General features: G+C 47.0%; 1 protein-coding gene across 1 annotated transcript in view; it reads left to right on the top strand.

The window, feature by feature from the left end:
* Window positions 1-20,401, top strand: part of TMEM65 (transmembrane protein 65) — an 80,688-nt gene that overhangs the window by 56,560 nt on the left and 3,727 nt on the right. The window contains exons 3-6 of the mRNA XM_083186777.1: window positions 3,839-3,906; window positions 10,896-10,950; window positions 19,032-19,074; window positions 19,932-20,037. Of these exons, the coding sequence (XP_083042903.1) occupies window positions 3,839-3,906; window positions 10,896-10,950; window positions 19,032-19,074; window positions 19,932-20,037 (272 nt within the window). The remainder of the gene's footprint in view (window positions 1-3,838; window positions 3,907-10,895; window positions 10,951-19,031; window positions 19,075-19,931; window positions 20,038-20,401) is intronic.

Raw genomic sequence — 20,401 nt, 5'->3', positions numbered from 1 at the left:
AACCCCACCTACCCACCCAGCTCCCCCACCCAGCTCCCAGAGAACTCGCCTAGTTACCCACCCAGCTCCCGGAGAACTCTATCACCCACCCGGCTCCCTGCTCCCGATGACCACACCAACTCGACCAGCTCCCGGCAACATCACCATGCCCAGCCACCCACCGGGCTCCTGCCTGCACCTGCCATGCCCTGTAAGTAATATGCAGAGCAATTTTTTTTCTAGGGAAGCCAATCCCTGGATCCCGGGACCAATCAAAACTGCATTTTTCAATCCCGCAATTGAAAAAATGCCCCGGGATTGGCTTCCCTAATTTCGACCCAGATAATTTGCTTTTCTTTGGGAAAGGGGGGTGAGGCTGGGACTGGCAAAACAACTCTGCACTGAAATGACCAGTATAAATTGGGATTAACCAACAATTCAGTCTGAAAGGGGTTTAAGGGTTTTTTTGCCTTTTTATAATGATGAACTCTTTAAATCTAGCGCTGAAAACCATTGCCTGCAGCTCGTAGTTGAATTTGAACATTAGATTTAGATTTGTTACCATTAAGACTTAGGAGGGAATTTTTAATATTTTTGGGCGCCAAACTTGCTCTATTCAATTTTAATACCGATGGTTGAGAGTGACACAGGCGCCAATTGCATGGTGCACCCAAGTGTGTTCGGTAAAGATGTGTAAAGCAGCTAAACGGTTCAAACTACCGAGCACAATGCGATGCGTTGGACAGCCGAAATCCCAATTTTGGACGGATTTCTGCTCGCCACCATTGGAGGGTGCAAGCATAAAGAATGGAGTCCAGAAACAATTAAATTCCCGCTTAGAAGTAAAAGGAGAGATTTGCGGGTTTGGATTTATACGGTTCTTTTAGTCAAACTAGCCAGTTGGGATTTATTTCAAATTTATCTTAATCAATATCCAAAATGTGAGAGCAGCCCTCTTTCTTTTCTCTTCTTCTGCAGTGACTGCATTTATGGAGCGGGGGCAGGTGACATCACTGACCGATATTGAGAACCTATTCTCAATGTGTCTCAGTGCACAATATCATTTAACCGCTGATATAGTTATTTATATCGATTGTCGCTGGACTTGGCTAATGTGTGTGGTCTTTTTTAGTATTATTGGGCATTGACCCCGCCTCCATCACCTATATATCCTCACTGATCTGCCAGGAAAACTGAGAAATATCATATTTAAAATCTCAACGGAAAAGTTTTCGATTCGGATTACAGGCAGTTTTGATTGGCCCCTAATGGTCATGTGACATTGCACAACTGTCTATTTATGTCTTTATAATGGTCCTGGTTACATGTCATTTATGTCAAGGGGTAAGACGTAAATAAACATGCTCTAAATTACAGCTTAGAGTGCACCCCCTGTGGGCACAATACTCTCTCTTTTCTGGGCTGGGCAGTTTACGGGTAATGTTCATAGAGACCAGGAATTGGTAATAAGCGAAACTTCACCTGCTTTGGGACTGCACATCCCAGCATGTCCTGCCATAGTTTTGCTATTAGAGCACACACCCCCCCCCCCCCCCCCCCCCTCCAATATGGACCCTATATTTGTAAGTATTTTGGGGGGGCTCCAGGGCTGTTGTAGACTCTCCAAATGTGACGCCTATATATTTGTTAGGTCTATACTGTATATTGAGAATACATAGTTCAATACCACTTTTATAAACCTAATCTTGTAGGATAACAAGACAAAAAGTGTTACCGGGAAGGAAGTGTTAAAAAAAATGGGTTTTACTTCTAAAGGTCACCCAGCCCGAAATGTCATGATATTTAGAATCTTGTTTCCGTGCAGGTTGTCATTTAGTTTTCTGCAAGCTAGAAATAAATTGCAACATTATTTTGGCAAATTGTATCGGAGATGACTAGAGAAATTCTTGCGCTTGAGGTGTATGGAATTTATATGGAATATGTAAAAAGTACAGAACCAGCGCACTCAATGTGTGCTAATAATAAGGGTATGAATGTTGGTGGCCAGATTCATTGCAGATAAATAAAAAATAAATAAAATAAAACTCATTAATTGAAACAAGAAAGAAGGGGCAGGGGATATGTAGTGGAGAGAGATGAAAGAAGTAAAGTGCTGCAAGTAAAAATGACAAAGGAGGGGTTTGGTTCTTGCTGATTTGCGAACAGTTGTAGGCTATGGCTGTCAAAAAGGTTTGGCGCAGAGCTGTAGGCTATGGTTGGCGAGGAGCTGTAGGCGGGGCTTGGCGAGGAGCTGTAGGTGGGGCTTGGCGAGGAGCGGTAGGCGGGGCTTGGTGAGGAGCTGTAGGCCGGGCTTGGCGAAGAGGTGTAGGCCGGGCTTGGCGAAGACTTGTAGGCCGGGCTTGGCAAAGACTTGTTACTTCACTCTGCCTGTTATATGTCAGGGACATTCCCTTTACCGGGATCCAGAGACCAAACAGTAGGTCTCTCTAGTCCAGGGGTGTCAAACTCAAATTCATCGGGGGCCGCATCAGCAGTTTGGTCACCCTCAAAGGGCCGGTTGTATCTGTAGGTCCCCCTGTATAATAATAATGCCATGACACCACAGGCTGCTCCCCCTGTATAATATAAAATGAATGCCATGACACCACAGGCTGCTCCCCCTGTATAATAATAATGCCATGACACCACAGACTGCTCCCCCTGTATAATATAATAAAAGTAATGCCATGACACATAAATGATTATACAGGAGGAGCAGCCTGTGGTGTCATGGCATTATTATTATTATACACGGGGACACCTCAGGAAACAGCAGATATATATATATTTTTTTATTGTGAGTGTGATCCTCATCCTCACTTACTGTTTCTCCGTCTGTCCTGCAGCTGCTGCGGCTTGCAGCTTTTCTTCACTGCTTGCTGCGGCCACACTGTCCCCGACTCCCGGTCCAGCTTCCCTGCCTGCTCCTACTACTCTACAGACGCATGGGTGGGCGGCGTCATCGTCATGACGTCCCCACCCAGTGTCTGTCACTGCCGGGCATCAGAGGGAACAGGCGGCCGGGCCCTCCTCCACGTAGCCGTGGAGGCCGGCGGCCATGTTTCTGTAGCCGCATACATATGTGCCTACAGGAACATGGCCGCAGACAGTGGAGGAACAGGTAAGGCGGCCGCGGACGTGGACGCGGCCCGCAGCACTCCTGTTTTAGACACACTGCCCCTGCGTGCTGTCTCCTTGCGCGGGCCACATGACGAGGTCTGGCGGGCCGGATTTGGCCCGCGGGCCTTGTGTTTGACACCCGTGCTCTAGTCCAATAGGTCCACCAAAAGCTGCAGGATAGACTGGCATGTGGACAGGTTATGGTTGGAGATGTGCTAAGATGTACTAAGCCTTGGAGGGAGATGTCAGCTACCCGCCCACTTCCTTCAGAATACCCACGCACATCTAAGGATACCTCAGAGCAATCTTAGATGTGCATGTGCCTTCCACATCATTCGATGGTCAGCGACCATCGAATGATGTGGGTGTTCCCCCACAGCCTGTGAATGGATTTTTATGTTAAACATCCATTTGCAGGCAATGCGTGCGAACACACGCTGCGAGGGGAGCTGGGCGGCCCGGTGGGCATTCGCTGGGCGGGGTTTGGTGGACTCGATTAACTAGAATAACTCCCATAATGTAGCTGCTCTTAGGTGTACAATATACAAGGGGCCTTTCCCAGCATGCCCCTGGTGGGCTGCCATTTTGTGCACTGGGACCTTATAATATTATAATACTTTTCAGTTTTATTATTCTGGATATCTCAAAATATAAAGATTGATTGTGGAAAACAACACACAGATCACAGTATTCCCCCCTCTCCCCTTGTGACTTCTGATTCTCCCGCTTTGTCTTTCAGTCTTCGTCCACAATGCGCTGCCGTTCATCGGGTTTGGCTTCTTGGATAACGCAATAATGATTGCCGCGGTAAGAAAACCGTTATTATATGTCTTATATAACTATTGTTATATTTATTGCTTGGAAACGATAAATGTACCGGGTTGCTTTTAGTAGGCTCTTAGGAATTTGCATGTAAAACTGAATTTTGATTTGAAGGTCAATTGTGCTGCATCAGCTTCAGTGTAAGACAGGCTTGACTAATAGACTTGACCTCATCGACCCAAAGCTATGGTCTGTAGCAATGCATTATGGGTGAGAGGTAGTTGACGTATCCGCTTCAGCTTCTACTTGTCCCTTTGGGGCCGGACAGCAACGGCCTTTTCCGTTATAGAGGGACATGTATGAAATCTAGTGCTAATAGTAACCATTCATATGTTGTAACCAGCGGCAACCAATCTAGTTTGTATTTATCTTATGTGCGCCACCTGATTACACCCATTCTGCCACAAGTGGGGAGAGTCATGAAACCAATTTCATATATCTGCCATTAGAGAATTTTCAATAGACACTTATGTCAGAGTCGGTAACAGCAGTGTCATACTGTAATAATCTCTCCTATAAACAGGTCAGTTCTGAGCACTGGCCGCTGGGTATGGTCACATATACGTGAGTCCCCCCAGCAGCTGCGGGCAGAGCGTCTGCTGGCTCACACCGATTTCTTCATTGCTGCTTATAGTAACACAATTTACTTTCCCATTTGGAAGGTCACCCTTGGAGGGAAGGGACGAGCTGGGAAATGTCATGCCTGATAACTGCGGGCCTCCTACAGATATCAATTAACCCCTTCGCTGCGGAGGATGGGTCCCACTCGTCACCCGGATGTACACTAAAACAGGTGTTCTGTCATTACTCTGCCCAAAAAAAAAATATGGAAAAGGTGGGGGTGACTAAGTCTCTCTCCGCCCACTGTGGAACATAGGAAGAAGGGGCATCCCATCTTTCAATCTATGTGCCCCTAGAATTGTATCACACTGAATTTATGCCGGGTGAGCACCAGGTATTAACCTCTACAGTACAGGAAAATCATCCCCCATTGAAAGAGGAGGAGTCAACGCTTTCAAGTGATGTCACCTTCCGCAAATAACTATTATGCGGCGGTTACAGGACTAAGGGGCATATTTAGTGTGGGATTCCGACTGTAACGTCCCGACTCGTCTGCAGCTCACCCAGCTCATCTGCAACCCGGCACGTGTCCGCCGTTTCCGACAAAATCCATCCGACTTGTTTTGTCTGAATCCGCCTCCAGTGCTGTCGGAAACGACACCATTGAATGGGGGGGGGGTTATTCTTACACCCTGCACCTTTCAGAACCTATGCAGTTCCTCTTTCCTGCCAGAGGTCGGCCATGTTGACCTTATTCATGTGTCCTGTCGACCTTTAGTGGTCAACTTAATGTATGTCACCTTCCTACTGTCCCTGACCCTATGACCCCTGACCAGTAACCACACCGCACTCCAGGGTCCCGCCACGCGCAGAGAGGCAGAGCTACTGCTGTGCTATGGTACTGACAGGTCGGTAAATTAAACCGCTGTCTGACGTTCTATATCCCCATCAGGAACAACCAACGTATCCATTCCTGTAAATGGAAAGCTTTATCTCTATATATTCCCACATTACTGCCAAATGCCACTTCTCCGAGGTTATTTTATCACAATAGAATTCCCACGTCGGCAGCCATTTATTTTTTCACGGTTCAACGGGGTGAAGTCTCATGAAGAGTGATGGACAGTAACTAGGAACTCATCGCTATGACAACTGGCAAAAGTAGAGCGCCTTGTTCTCTTTGTTTGTGCAGGTTACAGATTACCCCCACCACCACCTTACGTACTAATATTCCATATTCCTGGGCTTGTGCTGCATTCCATATAATCCATAGCTGCCCGGTGGGATCACCGGCCCAGTGTGTCTGGGACGTTCGGTTCTTACATCAGCATTAAAATGTGCACATTCGGACTTCTGTTAGACAATGCACATCCATCAAACAGCGCTCCAACGTCAGACGCTCGCTAAGCCGTGAGTTTGACAAATCTCTGTTGTTAGCCATGATCCAATATAACCATACACACAGCCGCTAGTGGAGGTATCGCTTTCCCAGCCAGTAACTCACCAGACGCGACGTCCTCGTTGTCATAGTCATTTGTTCCAGAAATTGTTCATTTATCAAAATCCTGCTCTGAACACCCCGGTAGGAGAAACTGGACGTCTCTCACCCAGTACATGAAGCCAGGTGGCGGCCATCTCTATGGAAGAGTAGTGGTCGGAGTGCTTGAGAGATTGGTGCAAAATGGCATCTCCTTGGGTTAGTTAATGGGAGGGGGCTCCCATCACCCCTGTACAATATAGTGGGTGGACGGGATAAGTTAAGAAAAGAGGGAGCAGTCTAAAACTATGTATCTGAAACAGTATTTTATTATTGTAAGACTCCCAGCAAGACCTAATGCTGGTGACATGCCGTACACATGTCAGGAAGGAGACAGATTCACTAGAAATTCTAGCAGTCCAAAAATAAAGTGTACTGAAAGCAAGAATCCATGCGGATACGACTGGACTAGAGCATTGCAAATGATTGTCGTTTTCATTTTAGTACTATTGGGAAATCTGCTGCTGTGGTTTTTAGTTCTTGAGATCATAGAGAATCTGGGAGAGAGATAAAGTACCAACCAATCGGCACCAAACATTCGGCCCTACAACTGTCGTGAAACTACACACCCCGGCATTCCCTGCCACATTTTCAGCATATCCCTAATAGCAAAACTTTGTATGTTGGGATGAAGTGGTAGACCCAGGGGGAGGAGGGACAGAGCGATCGCCCTTTGGCTCCACTACTGCTGGGATGTGTAGTTCCACAGCAGCTGGAGGTATCCCTGCTTTACTGTACATCCTTAAGCGTTCAAGGGATTCGCATAGCCAGCCAGCCTGTGCTTCTTGTTATTACGATGGTACATTACCTGCATCCGCTCAGTATCCTGGACAACTGAGTGCTTCTAGGCGTTGTCTAATGTGTCTGAGCATCAAAGTGATAGCAACAGGAGAGAGTGCAGGATGTGCACGCGTTCTATATTGGTTCCGGTTTCCAGCCTGTCTGTGCCCGATAAGTATGCGAGCGCAGCCATCCTCCAGCATAGAACCCGGATTGCTGTCTTTTTTAATACATTAGACGAATTAAAAAAAAATCTTGGCTAACAAGGCCTGAAGACCTGAAGGTCCAGCCAGATACTTTATTGGCCATTCTGTACTAATTACAATCCCAGACTGTATGCTCAGTGCATGGATTGTATGCTAATAACAAATAAAGGACATTTAAAAAAACGAAAACACAATTTTCAAACTTTCATTTTGGGAGAGCGGCTTTACCTACCGTGCCATTTACTGCCCCACCCGCAGCTAATGCCTGCTCTTGGCCTTTGCTGAAATAGGTATCTTTATTTCATGTCTGGGGCTCAGTATGGCGCTAGGGGGGAGGGGGGGGGGGGGTGAAGGTCCTTTTTCCTTTCTGGGCTGTCTAGCATGCTCTCACTCAGTGTATTTTTCTCTAGCTCCATTGATTTGTGTCTGTTTAGCCTAGCCAATCTTTAAGCAGACGTTACTAAAGGCGAGAGGGCAGGGAGACAACTGTCTGACTGGTGAGGAGGGAGAGGGGTTGTCTGAGCTCCCCAGCTTGGTGCTCTGAGGTACCGTGTTCACACAGTGAAGCCTCAATGATAACTTAGGCATGTCCAAACTATGGCCCTCCAGCTGTTGTGAAACTACAAGTCCCATCATGCCTTGCCACAGTTTTGCTATTAGGGATTGCTAAAACTATGGCAAAGCATGCTGGGATGTGTAGTTTCACAACAGCTGGAGGGCCACAGTTTGGCCATGCCTGGGCCTTAGAATTTAGCAGCCATGAATAAAAGCAGGACCTGATGTTAATACTCTTTTTTTTTTTTTTTTTTTTTATATGTTTGTGGATAACTGCAAGCTCTCAGCAAGTACTATATGTTATTGTTTGAGAGCCGGGCTGTTTAGGTTTGTATATTATTCTATAATATCTCTATGGATAATAAGCGAACTACTCCTCACCGCTGTGAGGTGAAGTACCACCACTGACCACTAGAGGCCACTCAACGGGCCAAAAAACTCCTCCGTGTGTTAAAAGATGTCATAACAGAAAGTGAAAGGGAGTTGTGAAGACAGAGATTGGAGGTTGGAGCAGATAGCAACTGTGGGTTAGGTGGAGAATTTGTGGGCTTAACCCCTTCCCGACATATGACGTACATTTACGTCATATGTCGGTTGGGGGTGAATCAAGCCAGCTCACGGAGTGAGCTGGCTTGATAGAGAGCAGGTAATGGCTGTATATTACAGCCATGTCCCTGCTCTCACGGCCACGAGCGGCGAGTTCGCCGATCGCGGCCGTTTAACCCTTTAAGCACCGCGGGCAAAGCGCCCGCAGTGCTTAAATAGCTGATCGGAGGGGGGGCGCCCCCCTCCGGCGCCGATCGGGGCCCCCCGCAGCGCGATCGGAGGGTGCCGATCGGTTGCCATGGTAGCCAGGGGTCTAATGTAGACCCCTGTGCTGTCCGTGTATTCATACCTATTACATCCTGCCTCAGGCAGGATGTAATAGGAAGTGCAAAAAATCACTACGTTCAGCCATAGAGCTCTATGGCTGAACCTAGTACAGGCGATCGCGCCCCCTAGTGGTCAAGTACACTAGGGGGCCTTGTAGTAAAAGTAAAAAAAAAAAAAAAATAAAGTTTAAAAATAAAAAAAAAATAATAAAATATTAAAAGTTCAAATCACCCCCCTTTCCCCATTTCCCAAATAAAAATAAATAAATAATAAAAAAAATAAACATATTTGGTATCGCCGCGTTCCTAAAAGTCCGATCTATTAAAATATAACATTAGTTATCCCGCACGGTTAAAGGCGTAAACGGAAAATAATCCCCAACGCCAAAACTACGCTTTTTGGTCGCATCGCCTACCCAAAAAAAAATAGCTAAAAGAGATCAGAAAGTCGCCCATATCCCATAATGGTATTAATTAAAAAGTACACTTCAGCCCGCAAAAAATGAGCCCTCACCCAGGTCCGTAGGTGGAAAAATAAAAAAGTTATAAGCCGCAGAACATGGCGACGCGACGCAAATTCGAAAAACCGTAACATTTTCTATTTTTTTTTTTAGTGGTAAAATGTAACGAAAACTATATAAGTTTGGTATTACCGGAATCGTAACGACCCATAGAATAAAGATAACCCATCATTTTAAACGAACTATGAACTCCAAAAAAACCGTAACCAGCGCAAAATTGTGGAATTGCGTTTTTTTTTTTTTTTACCCCACATTGAATTATTTCCTGATTCCCCAGAATATTATACAGTATAGTAAATGGTACCATTAGAAAGTACAACTTGTCCCGCAAAAAAAAAGCCCTCATGTGTCTATATAGCCGGAAAATTAAAAAAGTTACGCTTATTTGAACACAAGGAGGAAAAAAAAAAAAAAAATTACCTTAAAAGGCAATGTCGGGAAGGGGTTAAAACTGCCACAGTTCAAAGTGAAAGTAAAAACTGTCACAGTTCAAAGTGAAAGTACATTGCAGATGCCTTCATTTTGACGGACTTTTCACTAGTAGTATATAATATTAATATTTGTGCACTACGCACATGTATAAAATGCGTGATTAGTAATAAAGGCGCCCGGTACATGTAAAGTGTAAAGGCCCCCATACACTATGCGATTTTGGGACGATTTCATCCGATTTCGGCACTTTGTGCCGATAATCGGATGAAATCGGCCCAAAATCGTAGGTATGTGACATTTGATCCGATCCGATGCGCGGTCCCGTGCGCATCGGACCGGATCAGGGAGGTCGGACGGTCTGTACATACGATCACGTCCGACCTCCCTGTATGCATATGCCTGCCACCTGACAGGCATATGCATACAGACACCGGGGGAGTAGTGGGGGCGGCCAGCGGCAGCGGTGGTGGGGGCGGGCGGCGGCGGTGGGGACGGGCGGCGTGTGCGGTGAGCGCAGTGTACTTACACATAGCAGCGGGGACGGGACGCGCAGTGGCGGCTATTATATTTTTAAAATACTTGTCAAATGACCGGCCGCTCTCTGATTGGCCGGAGAGCTCTCAGCCAATCAGAGCGCGGCCGGTCATTTGACAAGTATTTTAAAAATATAATAGCCGCCACTGCGCGTCCCGTCCCCGCCGCTGCTGCTATGTGTAAGTACACTGCGCTCACCGCAAACGCCGCCCGTCCCCGCCGCCGCTGCCCGCCCCCACTACCGCCGCTGGCCGCCCCGACCACCGCTGCCCGCCCCCACTACTGCTCACCGCCCTGCAGCTCCCCAGGTTCTTTTTTACATGGGATAAATCGCATGCGATTTATCCCATGTCAAAATGGCACATCAAGTGCCAAATTGTATGTGAGCCTCCCGGGGAGCTGCCGGGCGGCTCGCAGGTAAATTGGGTCCGACTTGTCCCTAGGACAAGTCGGCCTAATGTATGGGGGCCTTAAGGTTTTTTTTCGGTCAGCAGTTATTTGTACTGTGCATGTGTTATGTCGTTGTTAGTATTATGCCCGCACTTGCCAGGTTAACTATGATGTAAACAATACAGTGTTGAGTACACCAATCAGCTTAACCCTTCGGGTGCCAACATCTCTGTGACAGATGTGCAAAATATCTGCTAAAAACACCAGCATCGCTCACATTTGTTATATAAATTCAAATACATTTTTTTTTGGTGTAAAATAAGATTATATTTCCTAAATAATGTAAACATAACAGGTATTATGAATAAAAATGATTGCTTGGCAATTTTCTCACCAATTTTGACAAACTCACTTGGCACGCAAAGGGTTAACGCCCTTTTTTTTTATTGCGAGATAGATAGATATATATATATATATATATATATATATATATACTTCTGGTAAGATTAATACATTTCTATATGTTTTTTTTTTGATGTTTTTTTGAATGCTGAATCTCCTAACCATGAGCATGTTCTGATTGCAGGGAACACAAATAGAATTCCATATTGGGGCCATTCTGGGAATTTCCACTATGGCAGGTAAGTGGCTGTAACGCATCCATGTGTCATCAGCCAATGAGAGATGCAGCTGTACATCTGTTCCATCCATAAGATAAAACGTATCCAGATACACTGATTGCCATCCAAGGGACTAGAACCCACCGCTTGTATTTAGGGCCTAATTCATCCTGATCTTGATCCTCAAATGGAGAGAACCATGCTGCACCGCAGGTGGTGGCAGCATGTGCAGAGAGAGTTAGATTTGGGTGGGGTGTGTTCGGACTTAAATCTAAATTGTACTGTAATAATAAAACAGCCAGTATTTACCCTGCACAGAAACAATATCACCCAAACAAATCTGACTCTATCTGCATATGTTACATCTGCCCCACCTGCAGCACAGCATGGGTTTTGCCCATAAAATGAGCATTGCGATCAAGTCTGAGTTAGGCCCTGAGTTAGTTCTCCTTGCGTTGATTGTCTAGAGCAGGAGAGGGCACACCTAGGCCGGGATGTGTACCCCAGCCGACGGCACGTCCTACAGGATGATATATTGTGCTGGAATGGGATCATTGGGTCGACCAAAAGACGGTTGAAGTCATTAGGTCGACACCGTTGGGTCGACATACTGAAAGGTCGACAAGTGTCTATGTCGACATGGCACATGGTCGACAGGTGTCTAGGTCAACACAAGCAATAGGTCAACATGGGTTAGGTCAACAGTCAAAAGGTCAACATGAGGTTTATCACTGTTTTTTTACACAAATTTTGACACAGTTTTAAGTGCACCGTGCCCCCTCTATGGCTCGCTGCGCTCGCCATGCTACGGGCACACTATTTTATTCTCCCACCACGCCCTAGTGCAGGGGTGTCAAACTCAAATTCATCGGGGGCCGCATCAGCAGTTTGGTCACCCTCAAAGGGCCGGTTGTATCTGTAGGTCCCCCTGTATAATTATAATGCCATGACACCACAGGCTGCTCCCCCTGTATAATATAAAATGAATGCCATGACACCACAGACTGCTCCCCCTGTATAATATAATACAAGTAATGCCATGACACATAAATGATTATACAGGAGGAGCAGCCTGTGGTGTCATGGCATTATTATTATTATACACGGGACACCTCAGGAAACAGCAGAGATATATATATATATATTTTTTATTGTGAGTGTGATCCTCATCCTCACTTACTGTTTCTCCGTCTGTCCTGCAGCTGCTGCGGCTTCCAGCTTTTCTTCACTGCTTGCTGCGGCCACACTGTCCCCGACTGCCGGTCCAGCTTCCCTGCCTGTTCCTACTTCTCTACAGACTCATTGGCGGGCGGCGTCATCGTCATGACGTCCCCACCCAGTGTCCGTCACTGCCGGGCATCAGAGGGAACAGCCGGCCGGGCCCTCCTCCACGTAGCCGTGGAGGCCGGCGGCCATGTTTCTGTAGTCGCATACATGTGTGCCTACAGGAACATGGCCGCCGACAGTGGAGGAACAGGTAAGGCGGACGTGGACGCGGCCCGCAGCACTCCTGTTTTAGACACACTGCCCCTGCGTGCTATCTCCTCGCGCGGGCCACATGACGAGGTCTGGCGGGCCGGATTTGGCCCGCGGGCCTTGTGTTTGACACCCGTGCCCTAGTGGATGGTAGGGCATGAAATACTGCTTGTCGGTACATGCTGGCTCAAAAAAAACTGTAAAAATCCCTGTGTTGACCTAATCCATTTCGACCTAGATTCATGTCGACCTAAATGCATGTTGACCTAATGGTGTCGACCTAATGACTGTCTTAACAACTCCATGGTGACCCAATGACCATATACCAAAGGAACAGAGGGTGAGGTGGAGAATTTGTGGGCTTAAAACTGCCACAGTTCAAAGTGAAAGTAAAACCTGTCACAGCTCAAAGTGAAAGTACATTGCAGAAGCCGTCAGCACATGTCTCGTCAAAAAAAAACTGTGGAAAACCCCATGTCGACCCAATGCTTGGCCCAACGCTGTCGACCATCTTTAGGTCGACCAACCAACTGTATCCCATTGTGCTGCCAATATACACTGCATGATGTGGTGAAAGACCGTGCAATGCATTGTTGCCCACAGTGCATACTGTCATCCCATTGGGTGTGCAGCATGCCCGACCGGACATCACAGGAAGTGACTAGTCTATGTGAGCTTGCCATGAGCCGTACGTATTAGACAGTTAGGGGTAAATTTAGTAAAATGGGGTTGGTCCTAGCAGCAAGTACCATAAGTGCGATAGCAGGACACTATAGCCTGGGAGACCTGCGTACATTCAGTCAGCGGTATGCAGAGGACATTATCCTGCAGTAACACCGTCCCCTGTGGCCCTTGTTCTGTAGAACGCAGAGCTCTCGGACACCTCCCATCACACAGGACAATGACTGTAGTCTCTGTTACTTTCCCAGACATTACTGAGCACCGATTGTGGCCAATTCCATTTCATTTCCTCTGTCCGTTCTGATTAACGTCACGCTGCAGCCGCTGATCTCCCGTATTGCTGCTTTGCTGAAGTCATTTGAATCACTGCTGCTCTTATTACAAATCATCCAAGAAGTGATCACTAGGGTATAGACTGTGACATTGCCGGTGTTAGAATGGTCTGGATCGCTTCCTATGTTGTGTGATTAAACAGGTCTTCCCGGCGCCTCCTGTCACACCTATTGTTTGTATGGATGATACCAATCAGTGGCGTAACTATTAAATTTGCGCCCCCCCCCCCCCAGCCGCAAGGGTTAACAAACCCCCGTGCGGCCAGTACCTCCAGCCTGCGGGTCCCGGCTCCTGCTTCTACTAAAAAATAACATGGGGGTTTGCAAGATTGGCACTGCTACTCCCTGAAGAAGACCGAAAGGTCGATACGCGTTGGAGATTTACAGCCCACAACCTATTTCCAGACCTAGTCTCCTCCACCCTTGGAGTTGAGCGCACAGCATCCGGCTCGGGATCCGGCTAGCAAGCAGGCGGAGTTTGACGACGCCGTCCTGTTCTGCACGCCGCTCCTGATCCGTGCCAGCCGTGGGGAACATCTACTGACACAGGCAAGAGATCACAACATCGAGGGACCTGAGAAACAAGGTAAGCGTGCACCGCGTGGAGGACGGGACGCCAGCCTCCCGCGCCACGGTACCTCAGCAGTGGAATTTCATCCAGCATCAGTGGAACTGTTGATTCGTCTACCCCACTGAGTGACTTTTACCCCCCCTGCCCTCACGATCTACCCCTGTCCTCAGCCCAAGCCCCACATCACCGCCCCTTTGATTATCTTTTCCTTGCTATCCAGCAAATAAAGCATTTAACTTTACCGATTGTTACAGCACTGTTATTGTATCTGCAGGTTATTGCATACAGGGACTTATAGACACTATCCAGCATTGTAGTGGTGTACTATATTATCTAATAGCACATATACAAGCGCAGGTCTCCGCAAACCCTTGTTCCCATACTAAAAAATAACCCCCACCCGTAGAGTTAACAAACCCTACAATCCTGTGCGGCCGGTACCTCCTGCCGCCGGCGCAACTTTCGGGTCCCTGCTGCTAATAAAAAGTGACATTCAGAAAATGGCTTCCCCCATAATGCAGACAGTTTTTAAGGATGCTAGAGGAGGCGGCGGCGGCCTCCTCTAGCAACCTTAAAAATGGTCTGCTGTATGGGGGCTGTCACTTTTTATTAGCAGCAGGAGGTGACGGCCACACGGGGTTGGGGAGGCAGACTGCAGCGGGTAACCATAGCCCCGCAGCCCCCCCTGCGGGGCTATAGTTACGACACTGATGCCAATTAATGTTGTTTTTGATATGGCTCAGTGCAGGTCATTTCTATGCGCTACCAGTGCAGCGTTTGGCAGCTTTCATGAAAATTGTCTCTGTAGTAATAATATTAGCCTGTGTGTCACATTGTAGAGAATTCAGCATGTGATTTAAATGCTTTAACTAACAAATTCTATTCTAGACAGCATAGTTTACAATATACACTTTACAAATGTCATACTACAGTGGGAGGGACTATTATCTTACAGTGATTTTGATGTTAGGTGATAAGACCAGTAAGTGAGGTTCAAGGCCCCCCCCCCCCCCCACACACACACACACACACACACACACACACACACACAAAACACCAAATAAATAATGTAAAAAAATGGCGTGGGGTCCCCCCGGTGAGCATGACTAGCCCCAGGCTCACTGACCCAGTCCTAGTATCTCGAGTGGGTTTGATAAGAAATCCCAGCGTTCAAAATCCCGACGTCGGAATCCCAACCGGCGAAATCCCGACAAGGGGGGACGTGGATCGCCCCCCCCTTGCGGGCTCGCTGTGCTCACCACACAGCAGGCACACTAGTTTATTCTCTCTCTATGGGTGTTGTGGACACCCATACAAGGAGAAAGTGTCGGGATTCCGGCGTCGGGATTTTGAACACCGGGATTGTAACTGCATCCCTCTCGAGTGCCAGGGAAAAAATTAAATAATGTCCCCCTATATTCAAGAAACCAGCACCGTGCTCTAGGACCGGTCCTGGTCCCCCATATTTTGGAAACCAGCACTGGGCTCAAACAGCCATCAGGGTGATGCCACAGCCAGGGGACACTCATTATAAAAGGTCCCACGGCGAAAGCATTACCTCTGGGGCTGAATCCCGATGCTGTCCCTAGTGCTTCTGGGCGGTGGGTGCCAGGCTGATGGTGAATAGTACAATAAATCATAAACATTGGTTAGCCAGTGTAAATAGTGTCCCTCCCCCAAACAAACATTGGCGATATACCCCCCCCCCCCCCCCAAAAAAAAAAAAAGCGTTGGCGATATTGCGTGTGTGTGTCTGTCCCAAACATATTAACGTTGGTGGTATAGCGTCCCACCCCCCAAATAAATAAGCATTGGTGATATCGATTTTAAGTCATACGGTAAGTGTTCTTACCTTCCCCCTACAAATCTCATCGCTCGATAGGTTGAACACATGAAAAAAGGTCAGAGTGATTTAGGTCAACATTAGCTAATGGTTGACACAAGAAAAAAGGATGAAATGGAAATGGTGGACACAGGGAAAGGTTGACACAGGTTTTTTTCAGTTTATGTCGGCCAGTGTGTACGCACCTTAACAGTTCAAGTTTTAAGTTTATCCATGCTTGAGCACAGATGGTTAAATCAAAATAACTGTGGTATTGATTGTCGCCACTGCTCCAGTATGGCTATTACCTGGACTGAGGCTGGGAAAGACCATAGAATATAATCTGGCAGCTGAGCAGTGAAGCCAATGCTAACGGCCTGCTCACATACTGTGGAAGACTCTTATATCCCAAAAAACACATGGGGTAGAAGTAACAATCGTATGTAATGTAATTGAAATGATGTAGATGAGATCCACCATGTCCTCAGTGCAGCATCGCTCCTTGTACCTATGCTGAGGTAATTATGTGTGAATTATGTATACAATTCCTGTTCTCTTCTCCTGGTTAGTTACCTTGGGCAAGGAACATGTTTACTGGCGTATCACTAACTTTCGGACCCCCATAGAGCCGCAGCCTCTTGCCATGTGGCGATACATTACACTGCTGTAGAGGAGTCGAGGGTGTGTTACATAGTGTAACATAAATAATGTAGTTCTCAGTCATGCTCGGTAAAAAATAGATAACAGTGCGGTTGTACGTGGTGGGATCGGTGGTCTGAAGTCAGTGTTTGTCTATTGTCACCCTGTCACCTTCAGCGTTGCGCCTGCTCGTACATAGTCAGGCTGGGACGTACTGTAGAGTGCGGCGGAGCTATTTCAGGAAGGCTGAGGAGACACGGCTCCCTGCTGCCACACACCAGAAAGCCAAACGGGGGTTATAAATAAATCATTGTCTGATCCTGTCTCTCGCTGCCAGATCACTACGGTTTCTGGGTCGATAAGGACCTATGGCAATGGCTGTGTACTGCAGGACCTCAAGCACATTTCATGGTGATTAGTAGCGAGACACAAACCGTTATTTTCTGCTAGGAGATTTCTGAGCAACCGTTTGAATGTTAAAGTTGAAACCTAGAATGTGACGAAAGAGAAGAACCATATGGGAGAATATACAAGCTCCACACAGATAAGGAGGTGATGGGAATTGAAACCGTGACCTCAGTGCTGTGAGGCAGGAATGGTAACCATTAAGGTGCCCACACACAGATAGATATAAGCAGTACTAGGTTCAGGAACTCCAGGTCTGGGGGTGAATCGATTAAATAAAACTATATATATATATATATATATATATATATATATAGATAGATAGATAGATAGATAGATGTATATATTGTATTTAGAAATGAACACACTCATAGGGGACTTTAAAATGTAAATGATCTTATGGGAAGTACATTTTGGCCCAGAACAGGTTCAGAAACCCAGGGGTAGATTTATTAACTGACAATCAGGGGAATATGCGCTATCCCCGTGCCTTATGGCAGGGGATAGCGCTTCCCCTGATCTGTCACACCCGGGTGTCTAGCGTGTGGCGGTGTGGGGCAGGATATTTCGTGCTGCGCGCCTGCCTCCTGCCCAATTTATGGACGGTTCCGCCACCTGCAGCTACCGCCTATACCTACAGCAGGGACAGCGCTGTCCATGCTGCTGGCTCTGAGCTGCAATGGGGATCTCGCGAGAGTAGCGAGATCCCGCGCATGCGCAGTCCAGCCGGCCGGGGGGGAGGAGACAGCGCGTCAGTGTTAACTGACGCGCTGTCAGCTGGAGGAGGGGGGCGTTAGCGCTCCCTCGCGTCGGCGGGCAAGATCTTAGTAGATCTTGTCGGTCTCCCCTCCTGCTTCGCTGCGATACTGAGGCAAAGCAGGAAGTGTTATAGCGGCGCTTTTAGCCCCGCTATAATAAATCTACCCCCCCCCCCAGTTTCTGATTGTCATATTTAATTGGAGGTTCAGGAATTGAGTACCTGCTGAAAAATAGCACTGGATATAAGATCCAATCCGATATCTGTCCAATTTCCTTTGAAATCTAGAACACCCCTGATCATGGCCACACATAGAACGATTGAGTAAACAATCAGGGGTGTTTTCAGGGTCTGCTGCTTCCTCCGCCGCTAGCAGATAGAGAGAGAGCGAGGCCGGCGGCGGTCAGGAGATTTCAAAGAAATAGGGCGGCTGCTGATTGGCTGAGAGCGCTCTATTTATTTAAAAACGTCTTTACGCCGCTGGCCTCTCTCTCTGCGTGGGGGAGGGGGGTGATTCGGTGCCGGGACGATGTGGCCACGATCCTGCACGACGGGTCGTTCATCTTTCCACCTGCTGAAGGGATCAGCAGGCTTGATGAATGACCCACGGGCACTGCGTCGGGACGTCATCAAGCCCACACATGGTAAGTGTTTAAAAGATTGATTGTTCCGAGCGGTTGGAAACGGCCATATCGTTTTAAAAATCTTCCAATGTGTGGGCACCACTCCACCGTCCGTACTGCCTAGTCACCTCAGATAAAACCACTCCTTAGGGTATCTGTATATATCTTATTGGCAATTTGCTCTAGAGATGCTTCCCTGTACTGCTATTTATACATTATTAGTGTGTTGCTGCTGCTGCTGCCGGTATTTCATGCAAATGAAGGGAAGGAGATTCAGCAGAGTAAATGGGGGACACTTATATTAGCCGCGAAGAGGTTGAGTTCGTTGGTGGTCCGATATCGCCCCAAATGAATGGATCTTTGTACAGAACCCTATGGAAGCCGGCAGGTACTATAAGTGCGGCATATAACAGCACTTACACGGATTCACGGCCAGTTGATTTGAACCGAATAAGTTACTGTAAAAGGTTTTCTCCTTTCTGTTTTGCACACAGTGGGCAGGATAAGTCCATTATTATATATTCTAGCAAAATTAGGAACCCTTTGGTATTGTCGAACCAGAAGTATCAGCACGGAGAGCCAAAAGGGCACTATTTTAGTTTAATAACAAATCCAGCTAAATGATCATTTCTAGTTGCGTACCATGCATTTTGCAATATTTCAGATTTTATTCTGTCAACTTACAAATAATAACTGATATTTGTTCATTTTTTATATCAGAGCAATGGTCTTCATTCAGAAATGCAGATTTATTAATGATTTTAGTATTTCATTTTATGTTACGTTTTTCTTTTAGCTGCTGCGCTGGGAAACCTGGTGTCGGATCTCGCTGGACTTGGGTAGGTTTCTAATTTGCATCTTTTGTGTGTATAATCTATGCAGTAACACACGCCTCCCGACCCAATGCGCACTTAGGTGCCGCTCCCACTCTGCGTCGTCCCGTCTTGCCAAAATAAGCCTCATCGCTATTGGTATCACTAATGTTGAAAAATTGAAGGCGTGGGAACCGTTGGCCCCCCGGCTGTTGTTGAACAACACATCCCAGCATGCCCTGCTACAGTTTTGTTATTTGGTCATGCTAAAACTGTTGCAGGGCATGCTGGGATGTGTAGTTCAACAACAGCTTGAGGGCCAAAGGCTTCTCTGCGCACAATTGGGTCTAGTATAGGGAAACCCTGCAACCATTATAGATTCACCACTGCCATAAATTACCATTGCGGTAAATGCACTTTGACATCAGTGGTTCCTAAACTCGGTCCTCGGGACCCCACGCAAGTCAGGTTCTGTAGATCACACGACAGGGGAGGGACACTGTATATCACCAACTGCCACGTTTTTTAAATCCACAGCTGACTTGGAAAACATGACCTGCTCTCTGGGGTCCTGAGGACCGAGTTTGGGAACCACTGATTTACATTATGTCGGCAGAAAGCGTACTCTCTCAATCTTCAGATTATTGTCTGTCGACATTTTATGCTAGCAATCAGCTGCAGCCGCAGTGGGGAAGGAAACCCATACCACCGATTAATACAAAATCTGTGTTTAATCCTCTCCAGTTCGCTATACTTGGAAGTGAATTTAATTATTGCAAAGCCAGAAAATCCGACACATAATGTGAAGCTGTTTTGTATAATCCCTTTGCTGCTGCAGGCCTGATAGCTCATCGTGTACACGTTTTTATCTGTATATTTCTCAGACTGGCCGGTTACGTGGAAGCAATATCATCACGTTTGGGGTTCCCGATACCGGATTTATCTCCTAAACAGGCGGATATGTGGCAGACGCGCGTTAGTGCGCACATGGTAAGTGGCTCTCATCCCTATGTCAGTCATTACTAAGAAGTAATTGAACTCTGTACTATGAGGCCGGGCAGGGGAGCCGAGCTTAAAAAATTATTTGTGCGGCCGCTGATTGGCTGAGAGAGCTCTCTGCCAATCAGAGCCAATAAGATTTATCTTATGTGAGCCCTATCTGACCTCCCGGCTCCGATCTGATGCGCACGGGACCGCACATCGTGCCGGACGGGATGTCAAACGCATGAGATTTGGTCCAATTAATCAGCCCAATCTGTCGGTACCGGGTCATATCGTACCAAATCTCCTTTAGAGTAGGCCCATCACCTATACCAACATTTTCTAGTCTAGAAATTCAATAAGAATGGGTGAC

The sequence above is a fragment of the Crinia signifera genome, chromosome 5, assembly GCF_055691185.1.
Source record: "Crinia signifera chromosome 5, ASM5569118v1, whole genome shotgun sequence".
Classification (NCBI taxonomy): Eukaryota; Metazoa; Chordata; class Amphibia; order Anura; family Myobatrachidae; genus Crinia; species Crinia signifera.
The sequence above is the reverse complement of the archived record's forward strand: the minus strand, read 5'-3'. Positions and strand labels throughout refer to the sequence as shown.